The following is a 19,058-nucleotide window of genomic DNA, read 5'->3' on the forward strand; positions in this document are numbered from 1 at the left end:
TGTGCCCAAGAGGATCCATCTCCCTCAGTCAGAGCACTGTCACCATAGTTTATTTAGAAAAATAAAGGTAAAGGCAAAGAAAGACCAGGGCCTGGCTGGCCAGCTAAGCAGGCCACTAGAGCACATAAAAACAATAGATTTTCTTTTGCTTTTCTGGGGGGAAGGGAGTGTAGGGGGCACAGCACAGGAAGGCTAGCCTTTTGGCCCTGCAGATGCCCCTCCCTAGTGGCTCCCATGCCCCTCCTCTCCTCTACATGGGCCCAGCCCGTGTCCTTGAGGTCAGGGTGAGTGTGTGTGTGCCTTGGGGGACAGGGGTATGATGGAGACATGGATTGTGACAGTTCTCTTGAAAACTACATGGAGGGCCAGGGCAGGCCAGAAAAGTGGGAGTAGTCCATGGTGGGAGGTGGGTAAATGCTGGCTTTTGTGTGGAGGCAGGGGGAGAGGACATCCATCCTGCCCTCAGCCTTTCCAGTGTCGACTGACTTGTACACAGTGTAGTAGGGAAAACTGGGGGAAAGGGACCCCACTGGCCAGCTCAGTGCACAGGGACCCAGGGAAAAGGGAGGTGTTCAGTTACTGCTGCTCCCTGAGGGGTAAGGCTCTAGGCAGCAGGCCTGGCAGCGCCCCTCATACACTAGGACGTCACAGTCTGGAGAACGTGAGCCCTGCTCCCAGCGGCCAGGCCAGCCAGGGCACAGATGGTAAGCCTCCAGGTTGCAGATGAGTTCCACCACCTCATCCACAGTGGTGAGTCGCAATGGGTGGGCCAAGTAGAGCTCGTGGCTGGGTGGGACAGGGACATCTTGCACCACCACATGGAAATAGAGGCCTGGCTGGATGTGGATGACTGCAGCAGCCATGGTGGACAAGGGGGAACGTTGGATGATGCACAGGTCAGGCCCCCTCGGTGGCAGGACCTCCCAGTGGGCTGGCAGTGGCAGCTCATTCAGCTCCGCCAGAAACTCTTGGAGGACGCTGTCCAGGCCTACATAGGGCCCCACTGGTGTTGGGGTGGCACCGCTCAGACTGTAAATCTCCATGATCTGGAGGGAAAAGTCCAATTGCTACTCCCCAGCTGCAGTTCAATCCCTCCCTCCCAGGTGCCCAAGGCCCGGCCCTCAGTCACTCACCACAGGAGTGGTTGCCTTGGCTGCCTCCTCTTCCTCCTCCCCATTTCCAAAGCTTTCCTCTTGTTTCACAGGATTCTGTAGCTGGCCCCTATTAGCTCCCTAAAGAAAAAAACAAAACCAAAGCCAACAATAAAAAAGAACCCATCACAAGTGAAAAAGCAGCATCAAGTTGAGTGGGCTGGCTGGGACTGGAGGAGACTGAGGTCTCAGGGAGCAGTCTGGGGATATGAACAACACGCTCTGAGAGCCAGGCCAGGTCAGAATCCTGTGTCTTACACACAAAGTGAGCCAGCCCTGGAAAGGCGGCAAAGTAAAGGTTTCCTTGCCCAAGGAGCCAGAATTCAAACTTGGATCCAAGAAGCAGCAAGAACATCAAGTAGCCTTGTACATGGGAGCCAGGCCTGCATGGTGGCAGAGGTGCCCATCCCCCCAGCCCCATCACCGGGTTACCTTGTTGCACAGGCCAGAGGAGAAGCCTGCAGGGAGTGGGGAGGCAGCTCCAGGAGTTTGGTCCCCATAACTCTCAACCTCCTGCTTCACTGAGGGGGATGCGATAAACACCCCAAGGCCTGGACACTCATACTCCTGCAGGGATGGCCCAAGAGAAAGGTCACAGCAGACTCTAGTCACCTGGCCAAGAGGCCAGCACAAGGCCACTCTGGCTTTCCTCCCACACCACCCAACTGGGCCTGCATTCCCAGAGCAAAAGGCCTAGTGGGCCCCTCCAAGGCCTAGCTCCTATGCCACACTTCCCCAAGATTACCATTAGGAGTTGAATGGCCCCTATTCTAAGTCAGGCCAACTTTGGCCTATCACCCCTTCAGCAAGTTAAACAGCAGGGAGGCAAGGAAAGGGAAGCTGGGGAACCTGGGCCCAGCAACCATTGCTCACCTGGAGGAGGATGCAGGCTGGGGCACGGAGCACAGGGATGCCCTCACCCCCCTCCTGCTCCTGCAGGATGACCAGGTCAGTCTCCGGGGGCAGCATAAAACCAGGACCAAGCTCCTCCGTCAGTACAGGGAGCCCCTTCTGCTAAGGAAGGATGGGCTGGGGTCAGCATAAGCAAGTACAACAGGGAATGGCTAGACTGGCCTCCAAGGGCCCAGGGTACCCAGGAAATGAGAGGAAGGTGGCGACACTGCCAAAGCCGCCATGCGGGGGGTGGGTCCAGCTCAGAATCCTGGGGAGGGGAGGGAGGGAGGGGAGCCATAGGGAGTTAGGGTTACCTCAAGCCCACTGCTGAGTGCCTCAGTGACCAGCCTCTGGCCCTGGAGGCCCCCAGATTTGGCCTGCTTAACCAAGGCCCCCTTCCTACGGCGTGACCGGTACCGAGGCAGAGCTGCCCCCTCTACAGCAGGGCTGTCCCACCTGGCTGTAGGCAGCAGACGTTTCTGTAGGCAGACACTTGGCTGAGCACCTTAACGAGCCACTGCCTACCCAGAACCTCCCCAGAGCCAGCCGCCACACCCACCATGGCAAAATGCAGGCACTGCCTCCACCGGCACTTCTGGCGCTTCTGGTTACAGCCCCCAAATTTGGGCTTGTCCTGGCAGAAGTCGCACTGGCCACAGTCCACACAGCGCTGGCACGCTGCACAGGCCCCACATCTGCGGCTCTGCCGGCGGCTGGAGTAGCGCTGGGCAGCAGGTGAGAGAGACAAGGTCACCTGGGCTGCCAGCACTCCAGCCGGGAGCACCGGGGCAGTGGGGCCTTCTAACTACTCTTCACACCAACATGTGCAAAGCCATTCCTTAACTACCTTGGCCATCTCTCCGACAGGAAGCTGCCTTGAGCACATGTCCCTGGCCAGCCTCTCAAACTTCTACTGGCCCCCAGGAGTCTCCAGGAAAACCTCTGGGCATGGAACTCTTCCTGTCTCTACCACACACACTGGGCAGGGGGCCTGGTAGGAAGGGGGAGGGCCGGCAAGCTAGCACCAGGAGGGTGACAGCTGAGGGGAAACTTGCAGCCTGGGAGCAGCTGAATAGCCAGTGGGGCTCACGGTGGCCATTAGAGCCTACACAGTAATACAGAAAGTCCTTGGAGAAGAGAGCAGGGACCATAGCCAATTGCAAGTAAACATGCAGTAGGGACATAGAGGAAGGGGAGGGTTCCCTGGCAGCCCAGCTCTGATGCTCCAAGCCTTTGCTCTCACATCATCCCTCTGCATTTACAGGGAATCCCCAATTCCAAACAAGGCCCAGCCTACCCAGTACCCCCATGGCCTAGCCAGGGCCTTACCAGTTTGGAAGGTGCGGGGGAGCCCTGGCCCCACTTTGGCTCTTTGGTCTTACAACCAATGTTGCGCTGCAAGGATGGGGGGAGGGGGGAACAAGCTGGTGAACGAGGCAATTCCAATTCCACACCCTCCCTCTCCCTGCAAAGTGATGGGACGGCCTGACATGCATGGGTATGAACACCTGCCAGGCCCCAGAGGCAACTTCCATTTCGGGGGTGGGGGGCAGGAAGAATCAAGGTCCTAGCTCTGGGGATGGGGCCCATGGGTAGGAAGTTGGGAAATCTTGGCTCGGACTGGGCTCTCTGCTGGGGACCCCTGGAGGGCAAGATCTGCCCAGAAACCCACTTCCAATCCCATGAACCTCCTAGAAGCTAGTCTGATGAACTATTCCCAAGGAGTCCAAATGTTTCCCTTCCCCATCTGGGACATAACATGCGAGCATGCATGTGTGCATGTGCACACGCCCCCATACGAGCTAGCATTTAGGGTAAGTCAGAGGCATTAACCCTAAAATGCTCACATCAATGGTGGGGAGAGACAGAAAGAGCAGAAGGAACTAGAGACTGGCAGGCAGGTGTAGGAAAAAGCGCCCAAAGGAGCTGAGTGAGGGCCTGTTCTCTTCTTTCCCCTTCCCAGAGCTGGGGTTTGCGTCTTCATTTGTCAGAAACAGGGAGAAGGCAAGGCATCCCAGCCCCCCACCCCACTGGGGATACAAGCCAAAGTGGGGAGCAGGGCCAAGGATCTTCCATTCAGAGCCCAAAGCCTTCCCACTGTGGTGTCCACTCCCCCCCCCACTCCTTCAAAGGGAACAAATGCATGCTTTCCCCCAAAAGTGGTGGTGGTGGGGTGATTGCAAACACAGGATGGACAAACCACACAGCCAGCAAAAGTCAGAACAAAGGAAGTGAAGGTACACACACACACACACACACACACACACACACACACACGAGCGCCCGTGCGCTCTCTCTGTGGCCCCGAACGAAGGAGGAGATGGGATTGGTCTTCAAGAAATACAAGAGGAGGATTCACTTACGTGTGGGGAGGCAGGACGGGATGGGGCAGGGCAGGGCCCCCCCTTGGGCCAGGAGGACACTGCCCCCAGCTTTCAAAGCAGACATTGAGTTTAAAATCCACTCACTGCTGTAGCTGCCACAGTGGCTCCTCTGCCACCCCCATGCCTTCGAAGGAGTGGCCTCCAGGCAGCCAGGCCAGGCCAGGGGAGGGAGGGGACAGAGGATCATATCAGATTGGGAAGGGGGGAGGGAGGCAAGGAAGGGAGAGGAAGGATGATGAGGAAAAGCAGGGAAAGAGATGAACTTCTAGAGGCCTTCCTGCCTTCTCTCCTCCTCCCCTCAGCCCTCCATTCCCTTCCTTGAAATCAGGCCATATCCAACCACAAAGTGATGGCATCACAAGGCTCCCATTGGGGCTTGGAACCTGGGGTTGGCAGGCTGGGCAGGCAGGCAGGTGGGCGGGCAGGCAGGCGGGCGGGCAGGTGGGTAGGTAGGCAGGCCTCAACAGGCAGAGGGCCCACTCCTAGGCTTTAAAGGCCTCCCACCCACTAGGGCAGACAGACAGACAGACCTGGATTAGGGGAAGATGGAGCTATAAGCTCAGTAGGGTAGCCCAGACCCAGGGGTGGGTAGGAAGAAGGAAGCAGCTGAGTCACACTGACTGGCTCGGTCCTATCCCCACATGCACCATGCATACCCTCACCCTGAGGTCCCACTCACTGTCACCACTGTGGGGAGCCTCATCAGACATCGAACCTGGCTCCTGGGTAGCTTTGAAGGTGGCCTGTCCTGAGCAGGGCAGGAGGGGGCCCAAGGGGATTGATGGAAAAAACAAGAGAGCAAAGGCAGAGACTGAGCCTGTGGAGGAGCAGGACCCCCAAGAGCTCCATGCATTTTGGGGTAACATTGGTGAGACCCTAGAGACGTGCAGGGGCAGGCAGAGGCATGGCATCAGGGAGTGATGGCAGGTTGGGAAGAGTGAGCAAGCCCCCTTGGGGAGGGAGGAGAGAACAAGCAAGAAGCTGGTGGGTGCTGTGCCCCACGCCCCCACCCCCAGGACAATGGGAGAAAAGCTAGAGTCCAGACCTCAGGGCGCCCGTAACCCCCCTCCCAGGTTCCCAAGGTTCCAAGCCCTCAGTAACCAAAGCAGGGCTCAAGATGCCCAATCCTTCTGCAACAAAGAAGGCCCCAGAAGCCCCCAGGAAGCAGCCAAGTAGCTCCCTTGGCCTGGACAGCAGAGGGAAGTGAGGGGGAGGACAGAAAGGAAGGGGTGGAGGAGGATCAACAAGGACGTGGCTCTTCCCACACTCATCCAAGCACCCACGCTGCCACATTCCCCACCTTGGCAGTGCCGGAAGGGCCGACGACTTGAGCTGGCCACCTGCCTGGGATCTTCTGAGCAGCCAACCCTCGAGGTCTCTTCATTATCCGCTTCTGGGAGACAAGGGGACTGTGAGCCCCGGGGAAGTGCCAGACCAGAATACTAGGGGCTCAAGTGGAGAGAGGGAAGCGGCGGAGAGGAAGAACACTAGGGCAGTCTGATAGCTCCCTGGCCTTAGGCTCAGTGGGGCCATTTTGTGGGAAAGAAGCTGTGGAAGCCTGCGCCTCACTTTCCTCATGTCTCACATGAGAAAGCTGGATTTTTGCAACAATAAAGAAAACTAGGTTTTATCATTAAAAAAGAAATGATTTTTTAAAAAAGGAGGTGAGGCCAGCCTTGATGAGCCCAGGTCCATTCTGTTACCTCCAGCTCACTGACCTGCCCATGGCATAAGGTGCCAATTGGATCCACTGGGGTCACTGACCTTGAGACAGCGCCGCTGAAGGCATTTCCAGTGCCTTTTGAGGCCCGGTTTCCCTTTGCGCTCACAAATCCGGCAGGCCCCACAATCCTCCTTGGTTTGACAGCCAGAACAGAGACCACAGCTGAAGCTCTGGGGAGCAGGGGATACTAATTAACACCATGAGGGCCCAGCCCCAAGCCCAGCCTGGCCCCAAGAACCCCACTCACCTTATTAATGATCTTGAGGCAGCGGCGCTGGGCACACTGGCTTTGGGGGAGCCGGGGAGTGCCAGGCTGGGGAAGCTGCACAACACAGGCGGTGCAGATGCCACAGTCCTCAGTCATCTGGCAGGCTGCGCAGTCACCACAGCCCACTCGCTGCCAGGAAACAGGAGATCCCAAGGCCTAGGTCACATCCCACAGTCTCCCCTAGACTGACCATCAGCCCCAAATGGGGAGCTCGAACAGTAAGTAACAAGTACCTTGAATGTTCTTTGTTCCCGGTTGAAGGCATTTCTCTGGGCTGAAGGAGAAAAGGATGAGGCTGTCCGAAGAGCTGAGAACAGCCCCTTCTCCACATTCCAGCCCCAATGCTAAAATTCCTAAAGAGAAGCCACAGCCAGGGGCTTGGCCCAGACCTACCTCGGCAGGTTTTACATAGAGACCGCAGTCGCTGACGCCCAGCGCTGTCCCCCAAGATGTTGGCACCACAGTTTTCACACCATCTGAGGAAGAAGGGGAGCCTAGCCAGTGAACCCCCTGGGGCAAGTCACCGAGTTTGGGGGCTAAGAAGGACACCAATGACTGATTCACTCCCGAATCTCCCCCCTTCCCCTCCCAAGGGTGCTGTCAACAGCCCCAAAGACCAGGAGGACAGTTCGGAGCCTGAGCTGAGCCCCCAGAGTGGCCAGCAGGCCTCCCACTCACATAGCCAGAGGGTGCTGGGGGGCAGGTGAGCCAAGTTGGGGCTCCGGAGGCTGCTCCTCTTTGATGGAAGGCACTGCCTTCCTGGGCCAAACTCGTTTCTTCTTCTTTTGAGAGGACGGTGCCTGGAGGTACAAGAGGAGGACTCCAGAAGGGCCCTAAGTGTCCCAGACAGTCTTTCTGGCCTCTTCCCTCACCCCAGCAGTAAAAGCTACCTTGGTCGGCAAATGTTGGAGAACACCCCGTTTAAAATCGAAACAAGTGAGATCACAGTCAGGCCCCAAGAAGCGAGTGAGCTCGACCTTACTCCGGATCCTCTCTCCAGTAGGGCTGTGGTGGGAAGACGGGGGTGGGGGGGGTGGGGGGTGTCGATTCCTTGAACGTTCCTGGCCCAGGCCCAGAAGGGAAGGGCAGAGAACTCAGCAGCTCCTCCCAAGCCCCACCCCCACTGCAAGGCCCACTGTGGCCACATCTGCCCCCTCCCTTGGCTCCAACTTTGCCTCAGACACTTACTGGCTGTGTGGCCCCAGGTGAGCCACTTCCCCCCGCCGTAACATGAGGATCACAATGACATCTACCTCCCAGGGAAAATTATGTGTAAAGTGCTTGGCAGAGGCACATGTTGATTCCCTCCTCCCTTTCCTCCCCTTCCACTTTCCATGAGAGTTTCGGGGAGGGCTGCAAGGCCAGACCCAGTCATTCCCACCCCACCCAGGGTACTGCTCCATTCACACCTCCCCACAACTATCTGAAGCTCAAAGCTCTCAATCCCTTCCTCCACCTCCCCATCAAGACCTTGGGTCCTGCCTACCTCTGGTAGTAGGTATCCGAACGACCACAAGTGGCTCCAGACTTTCGGAAAGATTCCCGGCGCTTCCAGCCAGGGCCCAACACGGGGCAATCCAGCCAGTCTTCCGCCATGGAGGACCAGGGTCAGGGGAGGGGAGAGAGTGGTGGGCACCAGAGGTGGCCGCCTGTGGGGGGGGGGGGGGGCAGGTCAGTGGATTCAAGGAGCCCAAGAAGGGCAGGACGGCAGGCCAAGGCTCCAGCTCAGAAGGGAAAGGGGCAAACCTGCCCAACCCCTCAGGTCCTCAGCCCAGCCCTGAAGTAAAGACTGGGACCTTCCTAGGAGAAGGACCTGATGGATGGAAGGCAAATGCATCTTGCCTAGAGTCACAATCTTAGTCAGAGTTACATATGAGTGGAGAAACTGAGGCCAAAGGAGGGGAAGGGAGTAGCTGGAGATTAAAGAACATAGTCCAGAAGTTGGAGAAAACCTACGTGTGACTCTCAAGCCACAACACCAAGTGCTCAATAGAGAATGGGGGTGATTGTCCCAAGGGCACTTGGTCCAGGAGAGGAGACCTAAGATGGGGGCTGCTACTCTTTGGAACCAGAGGTAAAATGGCTGCCTTGCAGCCAAACAAAAAAGTGCCAGGATGGCAGGCTGATGGAGAGAGGAAAGGAGGTCCAAGAGGTGCCGGGTCCAGCCCAATCTTGCTCAGGGGTGAGAAGACGCTGCTGCCACCACTGACACCCCTTGAGCTTAGTGGGCCCTGGCAGTTGGGGGCTGGCACAGGGGGTGCCCAGCAAGCTCGGACCTTCTAATGTGGATCTGCCTCTGGGCCACCTGGGGGAAGGTCTCCTCCCCTCCCTCCTTGTCTTCACCTGCAGCTAAGCCCCTGCTCTGGAACTTCTCATCCCTGATGGTCAACACTTTAGATCCAGCAAAGGTTAGTCAGACGTGACTGGCCAAGAGCACAGCAGGAGCTGTGCCCAACCAGAGGAGGTAACAGTGGAGATATGAGCTCCCCCTTCCTGTGTGACCCTTGAACCCAAAACTGGTTCATGGCCCAACAGGTGCCAAACCCTCCCTGCCTGCTGGTCAGAGGAAGCAAAGGCCCCATGGGAACAGCGCCCCTCCTCCCGCCCCTTCCTCCTCAGTGTCCCCCTTCTTCCGTCTGCTCATCAAGTCCTAGACAACTGAAGCGAAGAGGACTGAGGCCCCAAATGACTGAAGGACTTAACCAGTGATGTCTGCTGCCATCTCCAGGGAGCCCCAACTATCTCCCTCTTTGCCCAGCTTGGATTTCTCAGCTCTTTTTCCTCAGAGCCAGATGAAAGCTGCCCCTTGGTGAATGGTGCCCATTACTGCTAATGAGGCAGAACGAGGTTAACCCACCACTTGAAGCTGGCTGTCTTGGCCAGCCTGAAGTCACCTCTGGGAGGGTGAGGGGGAAGGAGGAGGGAGAGAGAGGGAGAGGAGGGGGGAAGAAGGAGAGGGGGGAGAGAGGAGGAGTGGAGGGGGGGAGGGGGAGAAGGAGGAGGAGGAGGGAGGGAAGGGAGGAGGGAGAGAGAGGGAGAGGAGGGGGGAAGGAGAAGGGAAAGGAGGGGGGAAGGAGGAGAGGGGGGAGAGAGGAGGAGTGGAGGGGGGGAGGGGGAGAAGGAGGAGGAGGAGGGAGGGAAGGGGGGAGGGAGGAGGGAGAGAGAGGGAGAGGAGGGGGGAAGGAGAAGGGAAAGGAGGGGGGAAGGAGGAGAAGGGGGAGAAGGGGAAGGAGGAGAAGGGGGAGAAGGGGGAGGAGGAGGGGGGAGGGGGAGGAGGAGGAGGCGGGCCCCAGGGCACGCTGGGTCGCTCCAGGCCTGCTCCCCCTCCGGAGCCCGGGAACTAGCCCTTTCCCTCCCTTCCCCTGCCCCATCGCCATCAGCCCGGCACCCAGGCAGGCCTTTTTCTAACACTCGCTCTTTCGCCCGCCTCCGTGCCTTTGCCCGCAGTGGCCTGGGGGGAGAGGTCCGTCCCCCTCCTCCCTGGAGGAATCCCCAGCTTCCTCCGTCCCCCGTGCCCACGCCCCGGCCCCTCCAGCTCACCCAGTGCTCATCCCGAGTCCCACCTCCCTCCTACCTGCTCGGCTCCCTCCGCCCTACCCGTCCCCAGTTCTAGAATGCTTGTCCGCCCCGGCTTCTAGCCCACTGTCCGTTGAACCCGGAACCGGAAATCCGGCCCCGCCCCGCCCCCACTCGAATGCAGTCCCAGCTCCGGGGAAGCAAAAGCAAGCCAGGCCTGCTGGGCGAGGGGCGGGGCCTGCCAACCGAGGGGCGGGGCCAGGAGGTATACCAAGGCCCCCCAGCCTCAGGCTCAAGCCCTCGGCCCCAGTAGAGTGGCTTGGCCCTGGGAGGTGTCCCTTGCCCTGCACGTCCCGCGACTCCCTGGAAAGGAGGGTGGGAGACAGCCTCCATGCCAGTCCATGGATCGAGCTGCCCCAGGTGGCCTATGCCAGGCCCTTGGCAGTGGTCCCTGCGCATGGGGATGAAGCCTGCGTTCAGGGGTATTAGCCCGCGAAGACCTGGGGTCCTGGCCTTTCCTCTGCCTCCCAGTCTCCATAAAGACCACCAAGCACCTCCCAGCCTTCATCGCAAGCTAGCCCTAACCCTAGATGCTCAGAGGCCTTGGGCTCAGGCCTACTTCTTCAGGATCCCATTTGGGGTTTTCTTGCCCACTTCTAAGGTCAAATCCTAACTCGGTCACTGACAATGTGGCCCTATCCTCCTTCAGGCAGCTTCCTCCTCTGCAAAATGGGAGGCAACAGCAGCAGCTCCATGCCAGGGTGATAGTGAGAACTGAGAGCAAGGGAGCTGCCAACGTAAGACCCCTGCTAGGTCCCGGACTCAGAGGAAGCAGCAGCAAAGCAAGGCAGTTTAGAGCCCTCCCCTCCTTAGACTGCAGTGACCTCTCATTGGCCACCCCAGGATGTGTGCCATGTTAAACCCCAACTCTACCCCACCCCACCCGCTGTGGGGATCAGAGTCAAACACAACAGCTGAGGCAAGAGAAAGTCACTAGCCTATTTCTTCCAAAGTTTATTGTGAACAAACTTCAGGTCTGCAGTCTCAACCCCCATTCCTCACCCCCCCACACACACACCAATTCTCCCTTGATTCTCCTTTGAGGCCTTCATCTCCCCATGAGAGCAGTGTGGCCTCCTGATGTTAGGAAGGGGTGGCTAAAGTGGACAGGCCTCCACTTGACCCAAAGGGTCAGGGAGGAGGGAGGGCCGGGGCAGACACAGAAAGGAAGCAAACAAGGACATGGGGAGATGGGGAATAGAATGGCAAGTCCGCCACAGGCAAAGAAAGGGATCTGGCCACACTTGGAGAGATGGAGGCCAGAGTGAGGGGTGGAGCCACAAGGGCCGTCTCCTCAGGCGCTGGCTCAGCGGTCTGCATTGGTGCGCAGGTCTGTGGTAAGGGGGTCATGCTGGATGGTCTGGTGCAGCATTAGGGCCAACAAGCCAGCCCGATTAGTCATGGCCGTGCGAACGTTCCTCTCCTGCTCAAACAGCTCATCCAACTTGTACCACTGTGAGAACAGAGGGCAAGTTAGGCCACGCAGCTGAGTGGGGGCAGGCCCAGCTCCCACAACCCTGCTGGCTCTCTCTGAGAAGTTTGGTCTGGTTGCTATGGCGGTGGGAGGAATTTGTATAGAAAATCTGCATACTGTTCCTCCCTCCCACCATCTTTCACCCACCCATGCATTACCTGGCCTCAGTCCCAATTCTGTCCCCCAGAAAAATGGTCTCCTCTTTTGGAGTGTTTGGCTGTCCCTCATGCCTGGCACACTCTCCCTCTGCAGCTCCACCTGCTTGGTTCCATGGCTCCTTTCAAGTCTCAGCTAAAGGCCTACCTTGTGCAGGAACCCTTTTTCCTGATCCCCTTAGCACCCTTCCTCAGAGATGCACCCAACGGATCCTGCCTAGTTATCTGCACGGAGCTGTTTGCATGCTGTGTCACCCACGGGGCTTCAAGCTCCTGAAGGATAGGGTGTCTTGGGCTTTCTCTGTATTCCCAGAGCTCAGCTCAGTGCCAGCCACATAATGGGTGCTTGGTGACTGATCTCAGTCTGAGCATCTAGTCTGGTGACCTCCCCATTCCCTAGGAACCAAATCCAGCCTTTCCCCCATCTCCGAGGGCAGGCCGCCTCACTAGCCCAACCTCATTTCATTCCTTTTCCCGCTGCCTGGGCTCCTAACCCTTATCCATGGCAAGTGACAGGGCACCCCTAGAGCTGGCTGAATGGAGCCTCCTTTCTGTCTGAAGTCCACATGGGCAAAGGCGACAAGCCTTACCACTCGCACACGCTCCAGATCCACCTCAGCCCTCCGCAGCTTCTCCCAGCAATAGTGCCGATTGCACTGTCGTTTGGGCAGGCGACAGAAGTCTCCAGTCAGCTCAAACACATCTCGTACAAGAGGGCAGCCACACACTTCATCCGCTGGCACCTGCCCCTCCCCCAAACAGGCACACAAGCCAAATGAGCCATCAGAGATGCACAAGAAATGATGGCAAACATCACGTCCCCAGGACTTACTTCCAACACCACAGTGTCACCAGCCTATTTACTCACCTTGGGGTCTCTGGAATGCTCAGGACACAGAACCTGCAGGCGCTTGCAGTATGTTTTGCTTTGTGGGTTGTAGACGTCACAGAAGAGTCGAGTGGCCCTGGTGGGGTGAGGGTGAGGAGCAAGGGAACCGTATGATTATCAGAAATCTGAAAAGATGGTTCAGCTCTCCCCTGGCCTCCCCTACCCCAAAGTGCCCTCTCTCACCCTTCGATTCTGGTAGGGTACATCGACCCGAAGGATGTCTGGCTCTCATACTGTGGAAAACAAAGTTAAGAGCCCACAGTGGCCTGGATGCGCCTTTCACAGAGCCAGGGCCCTCGTCAGCAGGTACTTGTTCCCCGACAGTCTCTTTAGCTGGCACCCACTTTGCCAAGGACAGTCTGTCCAATCCCCATTGTTCTGAGGGCAGCAATTATCCACCCCCCACAGCCCATGGGTAATACAGGTCAGTTGCTCCCTGGTTCCTCAAGCCAAACCAATGTGGACCTTGCCCTCCAAAGGATAGAAGACAGTTGAGTCCCCAAGGATCACCCCTTCTCTCCTGCCCCACTCCCAGCTGATGCCTGCACTCCTAAGGCCAAGAAGGACTGCCACCCATCTTCCCCAGCACATCCCCAAATTGCTGAGGGGCCAGGCACCTTGGCATAGCAACGCTCCATGTGTCTCAATGCCACCTTGGGGTTGATAGGATGGCCGCAGGAGACACAGAAGATCTGCAGGTCCGTGTCCTCGCTGTCTCCCTCATTGCTCTATGAACAAGGAGCCAGAGTTGTCCCACAGTGAGACCAAGAAACCCCACCCCCCCTTCCCAGGGTCCCCCACTGGCTGGCTTTCTCTCACCTCCTCATCTTCCCGCACCACCTGTTGCTTGGCCCTGAGGATGACAGCCTCCAGCTCATGAAAGCGACGTTCCATATCCTGCAGGCGCATCCGAGCCCCCTGCTGCTCCCTTCGGATCCGCTCCAGAAGCTTCTTCCCATGTTCTTCCGCAATACATGGGCTTTGCTGCCACTGCTGGATTCGCTGGGGTAGGATCTCATAGATGCGACTGCCAGGGTAAGAGGGCAAGATGCGCATGGCAAGGGACCCCAGATGGCATTCGGTTTCTGGACTCCCTCCCAGGGGGCCACACCAGCTATAGCTTTCTTCCAGTGGAAGAGCAGGAGTGGGACAAAATGGTGGAAGGATGTGGGCAAGAGATGGGGGGCGGGGTGGGGGGCGGGGTAGATGGCATCCTCACTTAGCAGCCAGCTTCATGCCACAGTCATCAGAGCAGTACTTGGAGCCTGGCTGGGCAGCCTGGACACAGCTGGGGCCCAGGCACTGGGGCAAGGAGGCCGGGTCTTTGGCATCTGGCCGTTCAATGTGTTTCCACTTATCCTTGTGCCTCTGCTTCTGCCGGTGACGCTTGTACTTCTCTTCCTTCTGGGGCGGGAGGGGGAAGCCAGTGAGCCTTGGGGCCAGCTCCCCACTGCCCAGCACTACCACCTGTCCTGCTACTCACCTTCTTCTCTGACTTCTTCTCCCGCCGCTTGACATGTTTCACTTTCACTGCACGTTTCCGAAGTACTGGGTCCAGGAAAGGTGCATCTTCAGGGTCACTCAACCATGGCTGGGAGCAGGAAGGCAGAGGCCACTGAGCCCCCATCACCCCTCTGTTCCAACCAGGTCAAGAAGGAGGAACCAGTAGAAAGACACTGCCTGCCCCTTCCCACCACTGACATTAAGACTGTCTTAACTACTATAGGCTCTAAGCCACGAAAAAGAGCATCCTCTTCTTCTCCCCTTGAATGTATAAAATTCTAGATTTAGAGTTGGAAAAGACCTTCGAGGCTGTATAGATCCAACCTTATCATTTGGGGGGGGGAGGCAATACACGCAGGTGAAATAACTTGCCCAAAGACCCCCAGGTGGTGAGCAGCGTAGCCCAGATTCTGACCCATATCCTTCGACCCCGAACCTAGCGCCATTCATGGGCTCATGCCACCTCTTCTCCCCAGCACTCATACTAGAGAAGACAGTCAAGGGCTCAGAGCAGAGAAAGCAAATAAAGGACCTAACTGGGAACCACGAGGCCCAAGGAGGCTTTCCAGAGGCCCAGTACAATCTCACCCAGCATAAGAAGGAACAGGGAGCTGGTCCCTCACCAAGGTATGGTCATCAAAGGCTCCAGCACAGAAGTCCTGATAAAGCTCAGGGTCCAGAGGCAGATCCTCATCAGAGAGCGCCTCAGGTGTGGCCACAGCCTCTGGTGGCTCCTTTAGCATCTGGAAATGTTCTTCCCGTGCCCGAAGAAGTTTCTGCTGTGGAGGAAGTAACGGGTACAGCAGGTGAACAGAACAATGGATCACAGAAGCAGGAGACAATCCCTAGGATCAACACCCTTAACAGGAGGCAGGGGAAAGGCCTGGTCACAGACCACACTGTGAAAAACCTGAAGTTCCTGTGATATTCTCCCAGGGGTCCTTCCAACAAACTGTGGGGGAGAGGGAAGCAAACAGGGGACAAGAGACTGGTTCGGAGGAATTAGCAATAGTATCTCCATTTGAGCAACTGCCCCACCCCCCCCCACTGGCCAAGGTGCCCCTCCCCCATCACGTTTCCAGGACTTGGGGCTATCATAAGGGCAGTACCCTAAAGAAGCTGAATGTGTTCCAGTCCTAACCCCAACACTCACCACAGCTGATGCCAGACTCACCGAAGAAGGGAAATACTTATAGGATTCCTAGAGACAGAAAAAACAGAAGAGTACAGGAGGTAAAGGGATAGGTGGGGGCCAGCCAGGCCAACACATTCCAGAGCTACCTCATACTCTCTCACCCGGGCTCGGAGCTGGCACTGTCGCAGACGGCACTTCTGGCGGATTTTGTTGGGGCCCCCAAATTTCTTCATGTCACGGCAGAAGTCACAATGGCCACAATCCTCAGTCCGTCGGCAGGCCTCACACTCCCCACACATCCGAGCTGACCGTTTGATCTGCTATTGCGGGGATGGAGTAGGGGAGGACAGAAGATGGGGGAGAGATACTCCTAGGATTAGCAATGTTCAAAGAAGCTCTTTATCATCACACATACCCCAGAAAGAAGAAAATACCCTGGGCCCTGACATTATTTTTCAACTCAAAGTGCCCTCCTCCTGGTACAAACCCTAGCTCTATTTATGAGTGCCAAGCTTCTCTCTGGGTCTCACCTGGTTGGACACCTCTCGGACAGGCCCGGGTGCTGAAGGAGGTGGGGCCTTGTGGGGAGAGGTGAAGCCCTTGGGAATGGTCATGGGCCCACTTCCCACAGGCTCTACAAGGAGATCTGAGGCAACCTTCCTACGTGGGGTGGCCGCATCGTCCCTGGGCTCAGCCTCATGCTCCCCATCACGCTCTCGGCATGGTTTTTTGTGTCGGTATCGAATCTCCAGCTTTGGGTCCTTTTCTGTCCAGGAAATGGGCACAGATTGAGGGACCTCTCTGGTGCCAGCCAAGATCACCCCTAAATTGGCCCCCATCACCCCCAGGCTCCAACCCCCCAAGACCCACCCCGGCACTGCAGGCAGTACCACTCGCGGATGGCCTTCGCCATCTTCTCCGTGATCTTGATGCAGTCACCATGGAACCACTCATTGCAATTGTCACAGCCGCTGCACAAGGGACAGAAGGAAACTGAGGCTGAGATGTTTGAGGCTTGGAAAGCAGGGAGCCCCCTTTCCAGTGCATTCAGCTTCAAGACTTCTCCTGAAGGTAAGTCTGGTTCTGTCCCCTTTCCTCCTTGGAAGAATACATGGGAACCCAAGACCTGCTCCCCAAAGGAAGATCTGCCTGAGTGCTTCTCCTCCTCACCCCACCCCCAGCCCAATAAGACAAGCCCAGAACTCCAGCTCTGAGTCAGCCATCTTCTTTTGAGGAGCCCGGACCCATTCTGAGCCCCATCTCCGTTCTTGATGACTCCAGGACCTCAGCTCTAATAAAACCTGGCTCTTCCTCCAGAGAACACCTGATAGCCCAGACTCAGCCCAACTAAGCTCCCTCTCACCCACCCACATCCATCTGTTCTCACATCATGAAGCAGTTGATATCAGGCTTGCGGCAAACACAGTAAATGGGTGCATTCTCCCCGTTTTCAGACTTGGATTCTTCCCCTCCAGCAGCCCCAGGCTCTGGGTCTGAAAACTCACTCTCCTGTAAGGTCGTGAAAGTAGAGGGAATCACTCAACTCTTCTCCCCCCATTTCCCAGACCCCTTCCCTTCTTCCTTCTCCTCAAAGTCTTCCAATGAACCTTACTCCATACCCCAGCCTTATTCCTTCCTCCAGGAAATGCCTCCCCCACCCCCAGGCTCGGCCCTGACTCAGTGTTCCCTCCTGGGTTCTCTTTTCCTCTAGGACTCCTCCTCCCCAGTCTGAACCGGTTCCTACCTCAAACCTCCCCAGGTCTACCATTTTCCTCCGGAAATCTCTTCCCCGCCCCTGCCTCCTCTAAGCGGCTCCCTGAGAGAAACCTCCCAGCAATCCAGCCACCTCCTCCCGGGAGTCCCCCAGGGATGACCTCAGACCTTCCCCTTCAGCTTCTTCCTCTTCTACCGATGGGAAACCCTTCGGGATGACTTTAACTGCTGCCCCCCAACCTCTTCTTCCTGCGGGAAGCCCGATAGGGTGTCCTGTCCCTAGGCTTCTCTCAGTCACTGCCTCTTCCTTCCTCCTCCTCCAGGGAGGCCTCCAGGCCCGCCTCCCCTGGGGCCTTCGCTCCTAAACTCTACGACCTTCCGCTGGGGGCCTCTCCTAGCCTCTCTGCTGGGGGGGGTGGGGGGAGCGGCGGCGGCGATCGCGGGGCCGGGGCTGCTGCGGCTGCGGCTGCTGCTGCTGCTGCTGCTGCGGGCGGCGGCGGCGATGGCGGCGGCGCTTGCAATGGCGATGGCGGCAGCGCCCTCCACGCCCACCCCCCTGTCCTTCCCTACCCCCGGCCCGGCCTGGCCCTCGCGCCGCCCCGCCCCCCTCCGGGTGGCGCCCCCTCCCCCTCCCTCCTCCCCCGGGTACCCCTCCTCCCCGGACGGCGCCCAAAGCCACCCAAGTGGGGCCCCCCAGCCACCTCGTCCTGTAGGAAGGCCCCCGGGCTCGTCCCGGACCCGCTCAGCCTCCTCCCCCGGGCCGCCCCCCGGGATTGCCCCGGGCCGGCTCCGCCCCTCGTTCTCACCATGGCGGCGCCGGGATCTCGAGACTCCTTCGAGACAACAACGGGAGCCTCTCCGAACGAGAGTTGTCCTCGAACTCACTTCCGCTTCCGGTTCCTTCCAGGCCTCCCAGGCCCTCGGTAGCCGTGCGTGCGCAGACTCAATGAGGCCTCACCTCGGCGGCCCTGGCGGCGCGCAGGCGCACTGCTTAGGAACGAGGCGGGAGGCGGGACTGAGCCAGGGTTCCGGGTTCTGGGGCGGACTGGGAGCCGGGCGGCGGTCGCGCAGGGGCGCAGGCGCATTGGCCGCCGCGGGGCCCCGGGGGCGGGGCCGGAAGCTTGGCTCGGCTTTTTGACTTCTCGAAGCCTTTCCTGCTCTAGGGCCCATGATCCCACCTCCCATCGTGCTCCTGCCACCTCCGAGTCCAGTCCCTTCCCGGGCACACGAGGTCCTTGAGGCCAAAGCGCGCCCAATCAGTATCTTCCGGGAAAGTGGGCCGCGAAAGTGAAAGACATTCCGTGGGGCTTCATGAAGGAGAGGGCCTCGAGACCGAAATGATGGGGAAGTGGGAAGGAAGGGCAGGAATTCATCCACACAGTCAGTCCAAACAGCCTTCATGGCCCTCCTGCTCAACCCATGCTGTTGTTTTTGTGGTTCAGTCGTGTCCTGCGCTCCGTGATCCCATTGGAGGTTTTCTTGGCAGATGCTGGAGTGGTTTACCATTTCCTTCTCCAGCTCATTTTACAGATGAGGAAACTGAGGCAAACAGGGTGAAGTTGATGGGGTACAGGCCCCAAACGGAGACCTTTTTCCTAAACCCTAAAAGGCCCATTTGTCTTTAGGCCCTGGAAGAAACCTCTACCTTGAACTCTCCTTGACTCTTCCCAGTTTGATTCGGTTTTGGTCTAAGGCTATAGCCTCGCATTATCATTAGGCCCAAATCTCTACCGAAACCTTCCCACCCTTGATACTATCCATATTCATGCCTTCGGCTACTTCCCACCCTTAATCCCATTACCTCACCTTGCCCTCCTTGGACTCCTCCTGAAGACCCTCCCTAAACCCCTCCTCTAGTCACCCCAGAAGACCCCTCAATCAATCTGTATTTAAATCCCATCGGGCTTGCAAAAGGCGCTCAGATTCTTTAGGAGTCTAGCCTATGGCGGGGCTGCTGGAGGATCTGGCCACTGTAGCTGGTCTCTAATAAAAGCTGGTCTCTTTTCTTTGACTAAGAAGGCTTGAGTCGAATTCTTTCGGCAGGACCCGGTGCGTCAATATTTCGGGGTGTCGATCACCCCTCAACCTTTTACCTCTTCAAAGTGACTTGCCCAGGGTCACATAGCTAGGAAGTGGCCAAGGCCACATTTGAAGTCAGGTCTTTCTGACTCCAGGTCCACCTGCGGCACCCTG

At 57.8% G+C, this 19,058-nt stretch overlaps 2 protein-coding genes across 15 annotated transcripts; both read right to left on the minus strand.

The window, feature by feature from the left end:
- Positions 1–28: 28 nt before the first annotated feature.
- LOC118832851 (methyl-CpG-binding domain protein 1-like) lies at positions 29–10,091 on the minus strand. Of its 8 annotated transcripts, none has more exons than XM_036740222.1 (17): positions 9,995–10,081; positions 7,907–8,069; positions 7,311–7,425; positions 7,099–7,220; positions 6,814–6,896; positions 6,654–6,694; positions 6,400–6,549; positions 6,194–6,322; positions 5,730–5,822; positions 5,109–5,177; positions 3,375–3,440; positions 2,605–2,769; positions 2,360–2,524; positions 2,025–2,162; positions 1,584–1,718; positions 1,134–1,232; positions 29–1,046 (listed from the first exon to the last, which is right to left on the minus strand). In XM_036740222.1, the coding sequence occupies exons 2-17, from the start codon at positions 8,014–8,016 to the stop codon at positions 573–575; spliced, it is 2,154 nt and encodes a 717-aa protein (XP_036596117.1). In that variant the 5' UTR covers positions 8,017–8,069; positions 9,995–10,081; the 3' UTR covers positions 29–572. The 8 variants fall into 8 exon arrangements, with proteins under 8 accessions (XP_036596117.1, XP_036596116.1, XP_036596120.1 ...); XM_036740221.1 differs by having other exon boundaries at positions 2,025–2,165; XM_036740225.1 differs by lacking the exon at positions 5,109–5,177 and having other exon boundaries at positions 9,995–10,091.
- An 835-nt stretch (positions 10,092–10,926) lies between these two features.
- On the minus strand, positions 10,927–17,854 carry CXXC1 (CXXC finger protein 1). Of its 7 annotated transcripts, XM_036740266.1 has the most exons (16): positions 17,672–17,755; positions 17,034–17,114; positions 16,540–16,661; positions 16,023–16,123; positions 15,683–15,918; positions 15,314–15,472; positions 15,171–15,218; positions 14,641–14,796; positions 13,998–14,105; positions 13,734–13,918; positions 13,334–13,541; positions 13,132–13,242; positions 12,698–12,747; positions 12,494–12,590; positions 12,216–12,368; positions 10,927–11,449 (listed from the first exon to the last, which is right to left on the minus strand). In XM_036740266.1, exons 3-16 carry the CDS (start codon positions 16,542–16,544, stop codon positions 11,303–11,305), a joined length of 1,764 nt encoding a protein of 587 aa, XP_036596161.1. In that variant the 5' UTR covers positions 16,545–16,661; positions 17,034–17,114; positions 17,672–17,755; the 3' UTR covers positions 10,927–11,302. The 7 variants fall into 7 exon arrangements, with proteins under 7 accessions (XP_036596161.1, XP_036596155.1, XP_036596156.1 ...); XM_036740260.1 differs by lacking the exon at positions 17,034–17,114 and having other exon boundaries at positions 17,672–17,854; XM_036740261.1 differs by lacking the exon at positions 17,034–17,114 and having other exon boundaries at positions 15,314–15,469; positions 17,672–17,756.
- Between the last annotated feature and the right edge of the window lie 1,204 nt (positions 17,855–19,058).

Source organism: Trichosurus vulpecula, chromosome X, assembly GCF_011100635.1.
Source record: "Trichosurus vulpecula isolate mTriVul1 chromosome X, mTriVul1.pri, whole genome shotgun sequence".
Classification (NCBI taxonomy): Eukaryota; Metazoa; Chordata; class Mammalia; order Diprotodontia; family Phalangeridae; genus Trichosurus; species Trichosurus vulpecula.